This window comes from Anastrepha obliqua, chromosome 3, assembly GCF_027943255.1.
Source record: "Anastrepha obliqua isolate idAnaObli1 chromosome 3, idAnaObli1_1.0, whole genome shotgun sequence".
NCBI lineage: Eukaryota > Metazoa > Arthropoda > Insecta > Diptera > Tephritidae > Anastrepha > Anastrepha obliqua.
The window spans coordinates 124,212,318-124,232,247 of record NC_072894.1 but is presented as its reverse complement, the minus strand read 5'-3'; the positions used below and the strand labels follow the sequence as shown (position 1 = coordinate 124,232,247).

The 19,930-nt window shown below is 37.7% G+C and overlaps 1 protein-coding gene across 1 annotated transcript in view; it reads left to right on the top strand.

The window, feature by feature from the left end:
- LOC129241737 (uncharacterized) overlaps positions 1 to 19,930 on the top strand; it is a 138,062-nt gene that overhangs the window by 57,437 nt on the left and 60,695 nt on the right. Inside the window, exon 5 of the mRNA XM_054878229.1 lies at positions 3,116 to 3,175. Coding sequence (XP_054734204.1) covers positions 3,116 to 3,175 — 60 coding nt within the window. The remainder of the gene's footprint in view (positions 1 to 3,115; positions 3,176 to 19,930) is intronic.

The window sequence follows — 19,930 nt, the reverse complement described above, 5'->3', positions numbered from 1 at the left end:
GACCAACAGCTCAAATTTATTTATGTTGTCGAGCTTTGGCTACAGAAAGTCAATTGACCTGGCTTTATACCGAGGATCGTTGATGGTAAAGATGCCACTTTTCTTCCATTTCGAAATAATTAAGGTTCAGAGCCGGTTTAATCCGTACCATGAGCTAGACTTTATGGATTCGTTGATCCTTTATCGAACATTTGTGAATTGTGTTCGCTCCAATAAGGGCAACTTTGTTTATTTGCACGGCTACTGAGCCAAAAATGGGGCGATGATTTGTTAACGAAAATCCAGATTATCCGTATTACCTGAATTTTGATCTTATTTATACTCGCGCATAAAATTATTATAATCTTGTTCACATAACGGTTTTATGTAACAGCATTTAGGAATCCATATAGATAAGGTCATATGTAAATGGAAATGCTCAGAATGATGAAATAATTCGATTTGGCCAAATCTGTTCGTCCATCTTTCCGTACAGATAATGATAACTTTGGCGAAAAATACTACAATATTATTTGACGAAACCTGGTGTACAAATTGTATTTTATTCTACCTTATAACCTAAATTTATAACCAAATAACTAATAACGAAAACGAAAATAAAACAAAAAATGTGATATCTCTGTTAGAACTGAAGCCAAATTACTATATTGTTGTACAAATATTGAACTGATGAAAGTAAATACGACGCAAGTAAAATTTTGGAAGTAAAATGCTTGTATCTCAATAACATCTTAGTAAAACTGTTCCAAAGTTGGTATACATATTACTCCCTGCTTAACTTTTATTCTCATCTTAATTGGCGCGATAACCGCTTACGCGATTTTGGCCAAATTTAGCAAAGCGCACCAGTCGTTTCTTTCTCGTGCTAACCGGCGCCAGTTGGACACACCAAGTGAAGCGAAGTCTTTCTCCAACTCCTCGCCGCCATGTTTGAATAGCTTAGCCGGCAGTCCGTCGGCGCCCTCAGCTGTGTTGTTCCTTAGCAGCGTGACAGTTCCGTCGTCAACGATTGGGGTATAGGGATCTTCACATTCTCTCTGACATGCGCAGATGTCACTATTTAACAGGCTCGAGAAGGGTTTCCTCCATAATTTAAGTGTGCTCCGGATGTCAGTCACCAGATCGCTGTCTTTGTTGTTACAGGAAGAAGGATAGTTCCATATGTGGAATCCACTCAAGTGGGAAAAGTTACTAAACGCCATTCACTTGGGACGATTTTTCTACATATGGCTCAAGCAGCTCACAACTTCCGGGATTAGCCCAATTATCCTCTGGGTAGAGAGGATAGACGAAGCATCCCAAAATACCTAGATCGTTGTGCGCTGGGTTTGAAACCCGCAATGTAAAAAATCCCCCCACCCCCTAATGAAAATAGCAACAAGCACCCGTATGAGAACTTCCTGCTTCATTTTTATCTATCATAAATATTGTGGAAACCGGATAAAATTAAGGCCAGATTTTATACGCTAAGGCTAAATTTTCATCCGTCGGTTTGGTTCCGGAAATTAAGAGCCAGTCCAAATTGAATTTTAGTAAAATATTTGTGCTTTTATTCGCCGATACATTTCAGATTTTAGTGATCTCTACACCTTGAAACTAGTATTCACTCCACTGGTTCGCTTAAATTTGAATACGCTGCCTTCATACCATGCTTTGGCTTCCCTATCACGAGCCGAGAGCAAACAACGTTGATTCGGTTTGCAATATGCTCCTTATACATATTTCATTGAATCGATTCCTCCCTCCTTCAGCTAATTAACTTAAAACCCTTAAACTGTAGAAGAACTATTTTCTCGCTAGTTTGGTAATCAGGTTAAAAAAGATTGGCCTCTGGAGCTAATCTCTTAAAAGAGTGCCAGGCCAACCTTACCAAGTAGGCAGTATTGGAACGAAGGGAAAATTTTACCTATGTTGGTACAACCGTTTTCGCTGAAGTTTCCACGGTGGAATCGAGAGTCGGAGCAGGTTTTTTTCTAAATCCGCCAATTTATCTTTTTATATTAAACTACCGAAGACTGCTAGTGTCTTTGCGATCCTGCAGTTCCAAACTAGTCAACATTCTGCAAGGAGAAGATCAAAACTCTTGAGTGTGCAGGTAAAATTTCCCTAATCTGGGTTCAAGGACATAGAAACATAGAGTTAAATGAAATTGCTGATGAGCTTGCCAGCACGGTGACGACTTAATTGGTCGCATAGACTTCATACCCGGTCATTGGCATCCTCGTAGCTGTGTACCCCGTAGCTGTGTACCGGTCATTGGACGATCAGCACACACGTATGAAAGCTAGGCTTACCCTTTAATCCCCATTATAGAAGCTATGGGGAGCTTTCAGAGAAGCAGATTGTTGCGAACTTTCTCTGCCCGGGCTCCTTTCTTCATCGCCCCGGCAGTGCGCCAAACCTAAATCCCATCAATCTTTACCATTACATCAACAGTGGAGGTTGGCTGTAGATAGGAAGGTTAGGTATTTTGCTCCATCGCTAAATTGCACTGATATTAATTTTTTAGTGCAAATTAAAATAAGGGTTTCATTCACACTAAATCTTCAGTTTTTGAGTGTTCTGACTATTCGCCTATTGCATTAATTTTTAAGTGCGTTATGCCAAACTTTGGTAGATATTTGCTCACTGGAGGTCGCAAAATAGAATGAAGACGGCGCTTTGGTGCTCTAGTGCCACACAGGTACTTCAAATATTTCAACTACCCATCTACCTATTCTCTCGCTCACGCCTTTCCTTGACATTCTACGAGGTGCGATGGACTATTCGTTCTTCCTAGAAAGGATTCTCTTTAAAATCCCTATAAGAAGTCATAATATTTTTGCGAACACTTTATGCCGTTTATCCTATTTTAAGAACTTTTATGGAATATAATAAAATCTTGAATTCCACAGAACTTGATTTATATTTACAAAAGAATGGATTTAAATCATAATCAGTAAGAAACTTATATTATCTAGATTACACATTTTTAACTAAATTAATAAAAATCTCTCCACGCTGCTATTTCACATACACATATATATTATGGAAACATTGATTCCCAGCTCAAAACTTTGTTTAAATATTTTACGTTTTTAAGATTGAGAAATGAGTTTTGCAAATTTCTTTTCAGCAATTCGATGCAGTGTGCAAAGCGGAAGTGGCCTTCTTCATAGCGCGTGCAGTCATTAACGTGAGTACTGATTATATTATATTCATACATACTTAATACATACGCACATGATTATCAACCAAGGGCATAGCCACGGGGACCAGCGTAAAAAATCTGGTAAAAATTCATAGATCGACCAGCGAAGTTATTTTCAATAATATGTCTAAAGACGCCTATGAGTTAGGCAGAAAATGCTGCTTGAAGATTACCAGAAAAAGGCAGAGAAAACGGTTATTTTACAACTGTATCCGTATATTATCAACGAGCCATTTTTTGCTTTATATGGATTTCTTCATATCATAATTGAGTTACTGGTTTTTGGAGCAAAATAGTCCTGCATTTTCCCTAGCTGCGTTGTTCCCGAACCTACTTTCAGAGAGACTTTTGATTTCCTTTACCGATTCCGAAAATTCTTATAACTGTAAGGAATGAAATACACCCAGGCTTTTTTGTTTTTTTGCACGATCTTTTTTTACATAATTTCGAAATAACACTGTTCACCGATACATTTTTGTAAACGTATTTGCTTTCTTGCACGAATCTCACAAAAAAAAAAAATATTCTTAACAAAACATAATTTCTTTTATGCCATATGAAATAGAGACTTTTTCTGTAGGCGTTAAATAACTAAAGCACAAGGATTTATTAAGTAATGACAATTTATTTGTCCTACAAAAACCAAATAAATCCAATTTTAAAGATTGTGAAAATCAAAAAAAAATCTAAAATTGCTTATCAAAATTAGAAACTTTGTTTTATTACAATTTAGTTTAATTTTGGTATTACATTAATTTAATTTTGGTATTACACATTGGAGACATTAAGTAATTATTATTAATTTATATAGAAGATTACTACAAATTTAGTACCATTACCATACAATTTTTTCGCGGTAGCTGTAGCCGAATGGATTGCTGCTTGACTATTATTCGGAAGTGCACAGGTTCTACATCATTCATTTTTTTACAAGATTTTTTTTGCACGCTTTCCCAGGGACTTACATGTCTACATTGTAAATGTTTTTAGAGTAGAATTGTGGTAGAATTTTTAATAAAAATTAAAAAAAAATCAGATCTGTTTTGTATCTATGCAAAAACGGGTTTTCACCCAAAAATCTACCAAGCACTTTAAATTTTTCTTAATGCAATAAAAGTACAACTATAGGGTGGGCCATGTAAAATTGCTTTTTGAATCGGCCATAAAAAAAACGAATCAATATTTTTTCAAACTTTTTTTTTATTTTGAAGATTGAACATTGTCATTTATGAATAAAAAATAATATCGTTCAAATGACTGCCACGACTGGCTTTACAGTAGGCCATTCGATCAACCCAATTTTTAATCACATTTTCGATTGCTTGGGCTCCAACTCCATGAATGGCAACTTCGATTTCGTGTTTTAAAGTATCAATCGTCTCTGGATGGTTCGTATAGCATTTGTCCTTAACGGCTCCCTACAAAAAATAGTCCAACGGCCTTAAATCACAGCTCCGAGGAGGCCAATTGATATCGGAATTTCGGCTGATTATTCGATTTTCAAAAACGGTAGCCAAAAGTTCGAGTGTTACTTTGGCAGTGTGACAAGTTGCACCGTTCTGTTGAAACTAAATGTCGTCCATGTCATCCTCTTCAATTTTTGGAAACAAAAACTTGTTGAGCATGTCACGGTAACGCTCGCCATTTACTGTAACCGCGGAAGAAGAAGAAGACTCACCACTTTGGAAATAGGTTTTCAATATTTCCCAATTTTGTTCAAGCGTATAGCGTCCCATTTCGTAAATATCAAACCTTTAAGTAAATTATGAACTCATTTGACATGTTATTTGTGTTACCATTCTCAAAAAACTAGGTAGTTCAAAAAGCAAACGCTATATGGCCCAATTTTTCACCTGTCTAAGAAAAGTAAGAGTGAATAGTATAAGATAATCTTACCTAAATATTAAATAAAATAATTTTTGAAAATAATAACTATGAAAAATATACAGACATGGTTGAGCATGGAGTTTTACGGCCGTGCCGGACTGAACCGAATAGATTCAAGAGCCAAGTAATAAACAGTCAATGACTTTTTAAAAATGCAAAAAAAAGTATAATTGCTTAAGTTTCAATTATGCAATTGAGCTCCTAATATATCCGCAAACAATAACCCCAAAAATATATTTCCGTGTGTGCATGCAGTTACGAAAGGTGCCTTTTATATGTCGGGATTAGAGAACAAAAACAAATTTTAATCATCGAAAATCACTTTACTGTTTTTCAAAATATTCTCCACTTTTGCATGCGTTTAAACCAATTGTCGAAGCACTTTTGCCACTCTGAATGAGGTACCTCCAAAACATGCATTCTGAATGCCGCAACTGCTTCTTCAGGTGTCGAAAAACGTTGACCTCTCAGTTTGTTTTTTACGTACGGAAAAGAAGTCATTCGGTGCCAAGTCAGGGCTATACGGCGGATGACCCATTAATTCGATGTTTTGGGTGCTCAAAAATGCAGTTGTTTGAGCCGATGTGTGAGAGCTCGCATTGTCCTGGTGAAGAGTTATCCGTCTTTGGCGATTGGTTTTCCTAATTTCTTGGAAGACAACTGGCAAACAAATGATTGTGTACCACTCAAAATTTACTGTTCTGCGTTGTTCTAGTGGTACGGTTGCGACATGTCCAGTTTTTTCCGAAAAAACAGGCGACCATTTGCTTGAAAGTGCTTCGTGCGCGAACAACTTTTGTTGGATTTGGCTCATCTTGAAACACCCATACAGTCGACTGCTGTTTACTTTCGGGCTCATACGCGTAAATCCATGATTCATCACCTGTCACGATGACATGGACGTGTTTCGAAGCCCCGCGATCGTATTTTTTGAGCATTTCCTTCGACCAATCGACAGGAGCCTTTTTTTGAGCGATTGACAAATTGTGTGGGTTCCAACGCGAACAAATTTTTTTGACAGTCAAATGTTTATGCAATATTGAATGTATGCTGGTCCTACTAATGCCTAAGATTGTCTCAATCTCACAATAGCTCACATGACGATCTTCCAATATCAGTTCGCGCACAGCATAAATGGTTTTCGGAAGAACAACTGATTTTGGACGACCTTCACGAAATTCGTCTTGGAGTGAACTACGACCACGATTGAATTCACCATACCATCGATAAACACTGGTCCTAGCTTCATCGCCAAAAAATGAATTAAGTTCATCCATGCAATGTTGCTGAGTTAATCCACGTCGAAAGTTGTAAAAAATAATCGCACGAAAATGTTCACGATTTAATTCCATTTTTGGACCGAGATGAATCTTTTAAGTTACTGTAAACAACACAAATAGCGCTCGTATTTCAAAACTTTCTGAGTACGTAAAAGCCAAAAAATGTCAAACTTTGCGATACAGCTGTCAGTTGCCAGATTGCAACACCAGGGTTGCCAAATCCCGAAATATAAAAGGCACCCCTCGTACCACCATCTTTTTTATGACGTAAGCGTATTAGATATTTTGAACGTTTGCATTTTTCTATCATCAAATTTTTTCTGAAAAACTAGTTTTTAAGGGATATTTTGGACAATGCCCAGCTCATAAATAAAATATCCCTATGTTAGAGGGAAAAAATATTGTAATGTAAGGCATAGAACAAATTTATGTTTCGCTAGGAGAAATCTTGTCATAGTTTTTATTTGATTTTAGCTTTTTTTTTGTGTGGAATATCCTTCGCCTCATTACTATACAGGGTGTTCCGCACGCATAGCTGTCCAAACTTTATTCGTGTATAAAAAAAAATACGCATTAATGTTTGCTAATATTTTTTTTTGTTTTTGTTTATTTAACTAAATTTCCATTAAATACAGAAAATGTAATTTCATTCAAAAGACTTCCTCGGCGGCTGGCTTTACAGAATTCAGTATGTCAAACTAATTTTGCAATACATTTTCGCGAGAGTCGGCACTTATGCCATTCACTAAGGCAATTTCATCTTCATGTTTGAAGTTTTGAATTGCGTTTGGTTGGTTGGAACAACTCAAATGGACTCAAATTGAAGCCTCTAAGAAGTCAATTGACAAGACAGCTTCGGTTGGTAATTCGATTTTCGAAGGCAGTGCTCAAAAGATAAGCTGTGCGGTGCATATCGCCATCCACTTGAAAACATAAGTATATCGTCTACTTATATATTATCGTCTTAAATTCGGGGGACAAAACGTTTTTAACAGGGCGCGATAATACTCGCCTTTTACTGTAACCGCGGCTTCTTGCCCATTTTCGAAAAAAAAAAAAAAATGCTTCAATGCTGCCAAAATTTATTGAATCCAAAATCCTCTAGCAGTAACTCATTGTGGATAGAACCGCTTCCTCATGACGACGTGTAGAACTCCCTGCTGTGAAATTGGTAGTTAACATAGCCGCCGATGTGAAAATGAGTTTCAGCTGAAAAGACAATATCTTTTATTAAAAGTGCGCAATAAAGCGTTCCTACGTTCAATTTCTTCAGCGAAAAACGTCCCATTTTATGCATGTCCAACCATAACATAATACATAACACGAGGTTTGTTCAAAAAGTATCGCGAATTTTGTGTTTTTTCAAAAATTATTTATTTATTCATTTATATATATGATATTTTTCAAAGTAATCCCCATGAGATATTATACACTTATGCCACTTCAAAAAATCATTTTTTTTATCTTGTTCAGCTCCTCCTTCGACAATCGTAGAGTAGCGTCGTCCTTTCATGGGCCCCTTCAGTTTCTAGAACAAGAAAATGTCACAGGGGGCCAGATCTGGGGAGTACAGTGGCTGTGGCATCATTAGTGTGTTGTTTTTGGCCAAAAAGTCGCGAATACGCAACGAGGTGTGAGCAGGGGCGTTATCGTGATGCAAGAGCCAATTTTTGTTCTTACACAAATCCGGGGGTTTCTGGCGGATTGCTTAGTACAAATTGTGCATAACTTGCAGGTAATATTCCTTATTGACCGTTTTACTCTGTGGCAAGAACTCATGTTGCACAACGCCCCTGCAATCGAAGAAAAAGGTAAGCAAAACTTTTACATTCGACCAAACTTGGCGCACTTTTTTCGGTTTTGGTTCGTGCGGCAGCTTCCATTGAGATGATTGAGCTTTGGCTTCCACGTCATAACCATAAACGATTCGTCACCAGCTATGACCCTCTGAAGCAAATTTGGGTCGTCGCGGACAGAGTCCAATATCTCATTAGCAATGTTCAGGCGATGCTGCTTTTGGTCGAAATTGAGCAGTTTTGGTACACATTTTGCGGCCCAAATCATTGAAAAAAATTGGATGGCACGAGACAATCGATATGTCTAGGTCTTGAGCAACTTCTCTGAGGGTGATTCGACGATTGCACTATGGGGTTTTTTTTTAATTTTTTTGGCATAAATCACAAATTTAAAGATAATGACTTAAATTTTTGCAGGTGAATCACGTAGATTAAAGTAGAATTTGGATTTTTGTTTATTTTTTCATTCAATTACGCCTACACCTCCGCCCTGAACATGATCTTTAAAATAATGTGACAATTTATAGTAAATTTGTGTTTCCATATATTTCATTTATTTCGCGAATTTGTGCATTCTTAAACAACAAGTATTTATTTAAAATTAATTAAATTATTTCTTTGCTTTTATATTAAATTTGTCTGGGTGGATAATTCCCTTCCAAAATGGCTTAGGTACATTTTTAAACTGCAATTATGTGTTCTAGGAAGAAAGAAAAATATTACGTAACTTACAAACAGCTTATTGAGACTACTTACTACCAATATGAACTTAGTTTTCTTCTATTTTAATATATTCTTCGTCAGAAGTAATCACATCAAGTTCAATATCTTCGTCATATTCTTTATCTTCGTCCTAATAATCTTTGTCATTATTTGTTAAAATATTTAAAGATGGCGATTGAAGCAGCGCGAAAACTTCGTTTGGTATGTCGTTCTTTTTATTTTTGTTTTGTCGTTCTTTTAAAAAGATAGTGGACAAAAATGGAATCGAAGTATCTAAGGCTCTGTTAAAAACATCTGTCATATTATCCAGCCGACTGCATTTTCTTGCATGCCCAAGACAGCCAACAGGAACCAAGGAGTTTTATATTATTTGATGACCATGTACTAGTACCTTGTGAACAGTAGGAGACATAGGATACCAAGGATAATTATAATGGTACAGTTCAAAAACCTTTCCACAAAAGGTTTCAAACTTGCTTGAGCTAATTTCATGCTCACAGGAAATGCTCACTAAAATTATATAGAAGTTTTCCAGTAATTGTTCTTCAACATTTAAAATTGGGACTAATAAGGCTGCGTCAGAAAATGCCGTCCTTGCTGTGCTGCCATCATTGGAGTTTCCGCTGCCGTTTGGAATAGGCTTGTCTACATTGGTGCCCGTTTCCTTTAAAAGTGTCCTTTGTATTAATTGTTTTCGAGCTATTAATTGAGGTTTATCGCAATCTTTAACGTGCCACTTTTTCATCTCGACTCTATATGAAAGTTTCAACACAAACTCAAAAAAGCGGATCGAAGCATGCAAAGGGCTGATTCCATATAGAAGGGCATGTGTTTTGGCCTTGAAAACTTCTGAATTAATATCTTTAATATTAAGTAATTGTGTTGGCTTTGCTCCGCAGATGGGGTAAGACTGGCATGAGTTGCATCCCGACAATATATTTAAAACTTTCCCAACAATTAGGGTCATTTGTCCTAAATATTCCACAAATATCTTTTTACCATTACACCCGTACATTTTATATATGATTTCAGATTTCGAATCTCAGTATCCAAGTACTCTTTTTCTGTTAAAATGAGAGCATGACTTTCCTTGATGAATGCATTCTTCAATGGCCGACAAAACCGAACTGAATGGGGTGCTTTATTGACCCAAATTATTTGATCGGTCTCATTAATCAGTTTTAAAGGAATAATTGTTGTTACGAACAATGAATAATCAGACACATTACCATGGTCTTCAAAACGCTGCTTGTACATACTGTGCCCGGTCGAACCATCATATCCATAACTGAAAATTAACTTGCAATGTGTCACGTTTGGAAGTATAACTAGAACCTCATGTTGCATTTCAAGGATGCGGGTAGTTGTATGGTCCAAAAGTTGTTGTAAAGGAACTTGTGCCTTATCATCAAAATATTGAATGCCGTCTGGTCTAAGCTTTAATTTGGAACTAGACAAATCCTTATAGGGCGGATATATATCATAACCATGTATTTTTGTTTTGTATTATTATATTATATTGCTCTTTTGTAAATCTGTTTTATAACAAAAATGCTAAAGCGCTGTCAGCTGACATTTGTTGGGGCTCAGACGAAAAAAGTTTCCTTTTCATTTTACAAATATCTTTGCTTTTTGCAGCAGCTTTTAAAATAACAACCATATCTTTCTCTTCTGATTTTTTAGTTGAAACTGTAGCAGCATGTAAAAGCAAGGGCAACGAGTTTTCGTGTTCTTGCGAAAGTTCTTTTGCAAACTTCCATTTTAGTCGGGAGCTAACATTCTCGTAGTCTACTTTTGCACGACCAACTTTATTTTCGGATACACGATTAATTTTGGTGTTGATTACTAGGTTTTATCAAGCCTTTCTGAATGTTTTTTTCTAAATCTTGACATAACTCGATGACAATGGGGCCAGTGTTTTTCAAAATGTTTGATAAAAGCTCGTACTTTTTTATTAATTTGGGCTACCTTAGATTCATTCAGACTTTGACCAATTTTTTTTTGACATATGCTGCTTAACTGCGACCTCTGCCCGATTATTTTTGATATAAATATCTAGCAGCTCTACATTTCCGAACGTATATCCCTCTGTAAAAGGCGATTTTATCAAAAAGGGGCAAATTTGTGCAAACAAAATTAGTTACATATTATTGTGGACGTTTTAGTAAGTAACTCTACATTTAAAACTCTGTGCACTTCTGTGCGCCTTGGAAGTTCTATTATACGAAACGCACCTATACTTGTTAAGACTAATTTAAATAATACATATGAATAAAACACGATATAAAAAATCTAAACCACACATAATTGAAAAAATGTTACTAAACTATAATCATATATACCTGGGCTATGACCTTCCGTCATTTATGACACAGTTAACATTCAAATGCATACGCGCACTTAATTTCGTTTTTCAAACAAAATTTGATACAGGTTCTTTGATCCATCTTTTTGAATAGGTAAAAATCAAAGACACGTGCAATGAAAGCACCTGTCAGCAATTAACTGAATATTCAAAATGGCCGAACTCGTCGGCATGAGTGAAAGGCATGAGTACCATCATATCGATACAAAAAAATCGGAAGTCGAATACACGTCACCTGCGAAAATTCAAAATTTGCGATACTTTTTGAACACACCTCGTATTACGGATGTTATTTTAGCTATCAAAGTAAGAGAAAATCGCAAGTTCTTATTTCAAACGCCAGATTGGTCGTGTAAATTACACGGTGTAGCTTTCTACTGAATACAGAACTTTTATATCTTTATTTACCGTTTATTCCGTTGGGGTCTAGGTACTTAATATATAATTCATTTTATGAGTTTTCTGCACTTCCGGTTGTCCTTAACGATATTCTTTGAGATGCACTTTTTGCGTTGCCTTTCATGGGCCGTTAAGTGCCTCTTGGGGTTGAAATATACCAACCGACAACCAAAACAAAAAGAACCTCAACAATTTTCGTAAACTTTTTTCAATTTTTAAAACCTTCTAACCACAATTCCTTGCAACGTTTCCTGTGCTTCCCATTAGAACGGTTTGCAGGCTTCACATCCGCCTGCACACGCTCTCCTCTCATCCAGCTTTTCCCTCTCTCTTTCAATTTAAAACACTTTCCTTTTGACAATGCGCGCGGATGCACTACAACTGTAAGTGTAATTTCGGTTGAGAGTGTTCATGCAGCTGCTACAAATGTTGCAACAAACTAAATAACTAGACAAGGAACCCCCAATGAGGTCAAGTGTTATTTGCTGACAGTTAACTTTCTGCATACACACACATGCACACTGGTTACATTTATAATATTGTATGAGTATGAATGTTGAACATAGGTAAGACCAACTTTTTCTCGAACTTTCAATTGTGATTTTATAAATTTTGCTCGTTTCTGAGGCAGAGTAAGTATTCTGTGTTGTATGTGCGAGCACTTTGGACTGTTGATTTGCAATGGTCGTATGCAGTCTTAATGGCCATTGTTTGTGAGATGCCATTGTGTTTTTTGTGAATTGAGAAACCAATTGTGCAAGTATGTTAACACGAAACTAAAATGTTTTACAAAGTACTTTTAAATGATTGTTTTGGATTATTGAGAGGAGGGTTACCAAATAAGGTGCTTGACTGTAAAATGCTGATATAAAGGGTGTTTTTTTAGAGGTTAGGTTTTCAAGTTGGCACTACTTTTTTCGTAGATGGTCTTTTTGACAGCTGTCACTTGATTTATGCTCAGTTTGGTTTGCCATTTCATAATGAATAGACTTACACCTGAAAAACGTTTGCAAATCGTGCAAATTTATTACGAAAATAATGGTTTTTGTTCAGCGATGAAGCTCACTTTTGGTTGAATGGGTATGTCAATAAGCAAAATTGTCGCATTTGGAGTGAACATAATTCACAAGCCATTGCTGAGACGCCGTTACATCCCCAAAAAGTCACTGTTTGGTGTGCTCTATGGGCAGAGGGAATCATTGGTCCATATTTCTTTAAAAATGAGGCCGGCCATAATGTTACAGTCAATGGAGAGCGCTATAGAGCCATGATTAATGACTTTTTCGTGCCTGAATTGGACGATGTTGATGTGGACGACCTTTGGTTCCAACAAGACGGCGCTACATGCCATACAGCCAACGCAACAATCGATTTATTGAAGGAAACTTTTGGTGAGCGCATTATCTCGCGCCGTGGACCTGTGGCGTGGCCTCCAAGATCGTGCGATATAACACCGCTGGACTATTTCTTGTGGGGCTATGTGAAGTCGCTTGTCTACGCAGATAAGCCCGAGACGATTGACGTCTTGGAAGAGAATATTCGGCGCGTTATTGCAGCTTGCAATTGCTGCAAAAAGTGGTCGAAAATTGGGCCTCTCGGCTGGAATTTATTCGAGCCAGCCGCGGCGGCCACTTGCCCGAAATCATTTTTAAAACATAATGGCAAACCCTTATCTTTATAATAAAGCTAAATTCTTGGCCATAACATTAAATTATATACGTTTTATTTCATCTTGAAAACCTAACCTCTAAAAAAAACACCCTTTAGAATCTTTGCAACACATAACAACGTCGTACCGTGTCACACAAGCATCAGTGGGGCAGATGATCTGTATCAATGCAGATGCTTATGAAATAACAAAAATAGAGGGTTTCCTAATAGGAGAGTTCGATTTTTTTTGGTGTGTTGGTATAAACAGAATTATGTAGCTAAGTCCCGATTTACACAGGGAAACATTTTGTTCGTGGGAAAAGGACTGACGGGAGAAAAAGACGCCGTGCTGGCGACACGCTTTTCTTATTCATATTGTCAAATTTGAAGTTGTCTGGTTAACAACTTTTGGCGGTTGCTTCATTCGTTTTGTTCTTCTGTGTGAGAAATTTCCGTGTTAATAAGTTCTTAAAAGTGAAATACAAGTCACGTTGAAAAATTCATAATATTTATTTAAGAAAATGCTTGCTCGTACAGTATTGGATTACATGAATATATGGACCGAGCCAAAAAAGGGATGCTATTCACGGAAATCCAAAAAAATTAGATTTACAGAAATTGTTGGCGTCACACAAGACGATACAAAAAATGGAAAAACCTTCATAGCCAATATACGATGGAGCTCAGTTTTATAAAAAAACTCCAAAGAAAGAATATCTTTGGTGTTTTGGCCAAGGTCAAGGTGTTTACTAAAACGTCATGTCACAACCTGGAGGAGCCGAGACAATACTGAAGTAATATTAAAATACATTGTATGAAAAATTTTAAGAAAACGGAAATGAATTTGATATATACTTCAGAAATTTGTTTTTCAGTTGCCTTCTTCTTCGGGTAGCTCAATTTTTATGAGTATAGAAAATAGCAGCTCAAGCGTAAATGATCTGTTGCTTTGAGTACGCTTTATTCAATGACAGAAAAAATTAACAAGAAAACGGAAGTGCGGAATATTGGATGTTGTTGAAAATATGTGACAGAATAAAAATGTTGAATAACTACAGAAATGATTTATAGATGGCGCAAAAAAACTCGTAGATGAAATTGCTTCGCACTGTTGCATTTGTCCAACACCTCCCCTCGAAGAATTTCGGATACGGCACAATCAATTCGCATCAACCATACCCAAATCTGTGATGCACCGGTAGTGTTTTTCGGCAGGTAATCCTTTTGTGAGCACATCTGCAGGCATATCTTCAGTTGGCATAAAATTTAGTATGATATCGCCGTTTTGATGTTTTTCTCGTATGAAGTGGTGACGTACATCTATGTGCTTGGTTCGCGAGTGATAAGCGCTACTCTGCACTAACTTTTGTGCACTTTGGCTGTCGTTATATATTATAATTGAGCTATCCTTTAATCCGATTTCCTTTATAAGATTACGCAGGTATAAGGCCTCTCTTGTCGCTTCACATAAAGCCATATACTCGGATTCAGTGCTCGACAGTGAAACAGTCCTCTGCTTGCGTGCCTCCCACGATATTGCAGCTCCAGCTAGTATAAAGGCGTAGCCGGAATAAGATCGCCTATCCGCCATGTTCGCGCCCCAATCTGCATCAGCAATTGCATATAATTTTTTATTTGATTCTTTGTAGAAAATGCCGTAGTTTGTTGTACCTTTTAAGTATCTTAAAACACGCTTAGCTGCCTTCCAATGAATTTCGGTGTAGTTCGAGTTGAATTGGCTCAAAAAATTAATGCTGAAAGCCAAGTCAGGACGCGTTGTAACAGCCAAATATAATAAGGCACCAATCAAACTTTGATATGGATATTTTTTCATTTCAGTTTCATCACGTACAGCGGGTTTTTCTAGCTTAGTGTTGAATTCTAGTGGAGTTTTGACTGGTTTGCAGTCCTCCATATTAAAACGTTTCAAAATTTGTTCTGCATATTCACGTTGATTCAGGAACACACTGTGCTTTTTGAGATCTTGGTGAAATTCTATGCCCAAACAAGTTTTTACTGGACCTATGTCCTTCATCTCAAAGCTTGCGGCAAGAGACTGTTTGATTTCAATTAAGAGCGATTGATCATTTGTAGCTATTAATAAATCGTCCACGTAAACGGTAATCAGCGCAAGACTCGAATTCTTACGCATAATAAAAAGGCATGGATCACATTTCGATGAATGAAATCCCATTTCACGTAATTTAGTTCTCAATTTCTGGTACCACTGAAAACCAGATTGTCTTAAGCCATAAAGCGATTTTCGCAATTTGCATACGGGGTTCTTGTTTTCGGATAAAGCTGTCAACCATTTGTCTGCTATAGCTCGAATTTTACTAGCTTTTGGATCAGCTGTGTCTGGAATCTTACCTGAGATGACCCTTTTGAGGATCACATCCATATATTCTGGTATTTGCATATAAACGCTTTCATCTAGATCACCATTCAAATAAGCAGTGATGACATCCATTTGGTGTATCTGAAGATTCATTTCCGCTGCCAAAGCTGCCATTGTTCTGATTGATGTCAATCGCGTGACTGGTGAATATGTGACGTTGAAATCCTCCCCTGGTCGTTGCGAGCACCCTTTTGCTACGAGACGTGCCTTCTTCTTGTTGCCCTCTTTCGTTCGAAAAACAAATCGATTGCCAATAATCTTTCGCTTGATAGGTTGCTCCACGATGTCCCATGTTTCATTCGAAATCTGTGCCATGTACTCATTTTCAACAGCTACTTGCCATGCTGCTGCTTCGTCGCTGCTAAATGCCTCTTTTAGTGTCACTGGATCTTCACACGTTGCCATATTAACATATTCACAATCTTCAAAATCAGAGCTCGATTCTGACACACTGTCATTTGCTTGTTCGTTTGTGTTACTGGCCGCCTTTTGATATATCTTTCGAGGTCGTCCCCTTAAGCCAACTCTCATTAATCTTGGCCTACCTCTGCCGTATTTCGATTTCGAAGATGGAGAAGCATCTTCACTTTCACTGACTGATTTTTCAGCAATGTCTTCGCAACAAGTTTCGTTTCTAACCGCTTTCAACTCCAATTCTATTTCGAAATCTTTTTTCTCGTTATCAGATTTGTGAAACATTTCTTCGAAGAACTTGACATCGCGGCTCACCAGAATTTTTCGTTTTTCGGGAGACCAGAGTCGATAAGCTTTAGCCTCATTTGAATATCCCACTAAAATACACTCTTCAGATCGTGGGTCAAATTTACCGCTTTGGTTGCCTTTCATCAACACGGAACATTTGGCACCGAACGGTCTGAAATGAACAACTGTGGGGGTTTTCCCCGACCATAGTTTTAACGGTACCTCACTTTTAAGAACTTTAGTTGGGCACCTATTTCTGATATAGTTCGCTGTGTTAATTGCTTCTGCCCAAAATGTCCCTGGTAGATTCGCCTGCGCCAACATGCATCTAGACATTTCCAAAAGCGTTCTATTTTTTCGTTCTGCGATGCCGTTTTGCTGTGGTGTATAAGGCGCACTCAACCGCCTCCTAATTCCACAATCGTCCAGATATTTTTGAAAGTTGCCGTTAATATATTCTAAGCCGTTGTCTGATTGGAGAAACTTTATTTTCTTTCCTGTGAATGTTTCGGCAGAATTTTTGAAAATTTTAAACATTGGCAGTACGTCGGACTTTCGTTTTATAAAATAAACTTCACTGTAACGAGAAAAATCGTCCGTGAATGTCACAAAATATTTCGCACCTGAGTGTGAGCAAACCCTCATAGGCCCACAGACATCAGTATGCACAATTTCAAGCAGTTCTGTGGTACGCTGCTCACTTTGCTTAGGAAAGCTCTCTTGTGTTTGTTTTTGGCTAACACAAATCTCACAAGTCGCTAATTTTTCATTGCTGTCAAAATTCATACCATGTACCATACCTGCGGCACGTTTTAAATCGATTTCATTGAGGTGACCCATACGAACATGCCAGGTGTTAAGTTTGATAGGCTTCGCTTCAGAAATATTTGCTGTCGGCTGTGAACTTTTAAGATAATATAACCCACCAATGCGTGTGGCAGTAAGTACTGGCTTACCTTTCTCTATAATAAATGCTTTATCTCGCTTAAATATTACCTCAAATCCCTTTTCTGTAATTTTCGAGACTGAAAGTAAATTTGTTCTCAGATCTGGCACGTACATAACTTGTTCGAATTTTATCGGTGCTTCTTTCCCTTCTTCGTTGATAACAACCCTGACGTTGCCTATGCCATCGATATTCGCTGTGTCGCTATTTGCCAAACTAAGTGTTTTGCTTATTTCTTTGAAATTAGTGAAGTTGTTTTTGTTGGAACTCATGTGAGAAGAACAACCACTATCCATACACCAATATTCGCTTGAATTCTTTAACAAAAGAGCCGATTCGAACAACATTGATTTTTCGATCTTTTCTTCAGTAGCGTGACGTGCATTCCAGTTGGAAGTTTTGTTGTTTTGTTTTGATCGACAATTTCGTGATATGTGACCAACCTCGCCGCATTTATAACAAGTTCTATGTTACACCAATTTTGGCACTGAATTTCCTTTTCGTTTATAGTTGCTGCTAGCATTGCCGGTTTGCTTGTGAATATTTTTAAATTTTGGTTGAACATTGAATACGTTCTGTTCCGCAGCTGCCTCCTTTGCTTTTCGCGATTGTTCTTCCTCCAGTATCTTTACACGAAGAACATCCGGCTTGGGGAGTTCATCACGTGTTTCCAAGGCACATCGAAAAGTCTCGAACGAATCAGGCAAACTATAAAGAAGCAAAATTGTTAAAAGATCATCACCCACAGTAACATTTATTTCTTTTAGCTTAGTCACGGCGTGGAAAAACTCATTTAAATGTTCACGGATGTTATCTCCTTCCTTCATTCGCGCGAGGGCTATGCGTTTCAGGAGTGTTGCTTTTCTTGCAGGACCTTTTGATTGAAAAGTAGACTCCAATTTCCTCCACATATCATACGACGTTTCACATTCGGAAATCAAACCTAATTCCGAGGAAGATATTGCAAGCGTTATATCAGCACACGCCTTTTGATCGAACTCTTTCCACTTTGTTGCATTTTCGCCGGTTGGGCAGGCTTTCTCTCCCGATGCGTAGCTCCACAGATCAGCCTTTATCAGAATAGCACGCATGTGCAATTTCCAGCTATCATAATTATCCGCGTTTAGCGGATCAATCCTTATAGATGTGCCAGCCATAGTTATTTTAAACGGTCGGGCTACTTTCTAATTGAACTATCTGTCCCGATAGTTTTATCCAACGTAATTGAAAAAATTTTTATTTATTTTTTGATTACGTGCCTGGGCCCATAACCTGTTGCTTTGAGTACGCTTTATTCAATGACAGAAAAAATTAACAAGAAAACGGAAGTGCGGAATATTGGATGTTGTTGAAAATATGTGACAGAATAAAAATGTTGAATAACTACAGAAATGATTTATAGATGGCGCAAAAAAACTCGTAGATGAAATTGCTTCGCACTGTTGCATTTGTCCAACATGATCCTTTCATAACTAAGCAAAATTGCCTAATTTTGTAAGCTGAAAATCTCAGAAAAATATCACAGAAGATCCAGTTGGTGACTCTACACTTCGACGAAGTCACTATTTACTGTGAATTTTGGTACGATGGGATAACCGCTTCCCTGAATGCTAACATAACTCGAGCTTGTTATGAAATTGGCCACCATTTATGCAAAGATTTCATCTAAAAGCGATCCACCACGATGACTCAACTACGGCGTGATCTTCAGGTAGTAGGTCGGAGTTTTTATTCGGCTTGCAAACTTAATTTTTTATAAGATGTTTTCCTAACAGCGACCACCCCTCGGAAACAGCGACAGGAACCACCAAAGTTTTAGTCCCCTGAAGCATCACTGGCGTGATAACACCTCAATACCTGGAAATTTAAACGGGGAAAAACTTTCGGTTGCCCTGTTGATTCTGTTAACAGCCAAGATAGATATCAGGGAAACCTCAGGTAAGCCCTACTGTCGACTCGAGTGATTATTACAAGCTGGAAAAAAAGTCTTTTTTGCTAAAGGATATTAAACAGGCTATTCTAAAGGAAGTGCTTAAGACCTCTCTAAGTGTTTAGCTTGCCAGTCCAGTTGTTTTGAAATGAAAATTGAAAAATTACTCCTGTTTAACTTCTTGTTGAAAACCCTGTGAATAAGAGTCCAGTAGGGTCCAGTTTAAGGGTTCACGAGAAAGAGCTTCGTTGAGAAACCGTCCAATTATCAACCCTGACGGCCGAAATATTTGATGAGAGAGTATTGGCGAGAGCTTCCTCTCAGCCGCTTGAAGTTCCCGATACTGGGAAATAAATGTTGGGGTGTTGCTCTTGTTCCAAACGAACATGTTGTGGCTAATTATAAACACACCAAACAGAAGTAACTGCCACAGGTGGCTCCACCCTGCCCACCGTCACATTTGGCGATCGCAAGAAGGCGTTAATTGTATTCCTGACTAAGATACACCCCTAAGTTTTCATAAAAAATCGTCCCTCAGCCCCATGATGTCACGCTACCAGATCTAAGGCTCTGGAATCAGGCAGATATCGCTGTATTCCTCAAGGAGAATGACAAGTAAGTTATCGGCGGTTAATTTAGAGTGGCGAATGTTAACACAATGCAA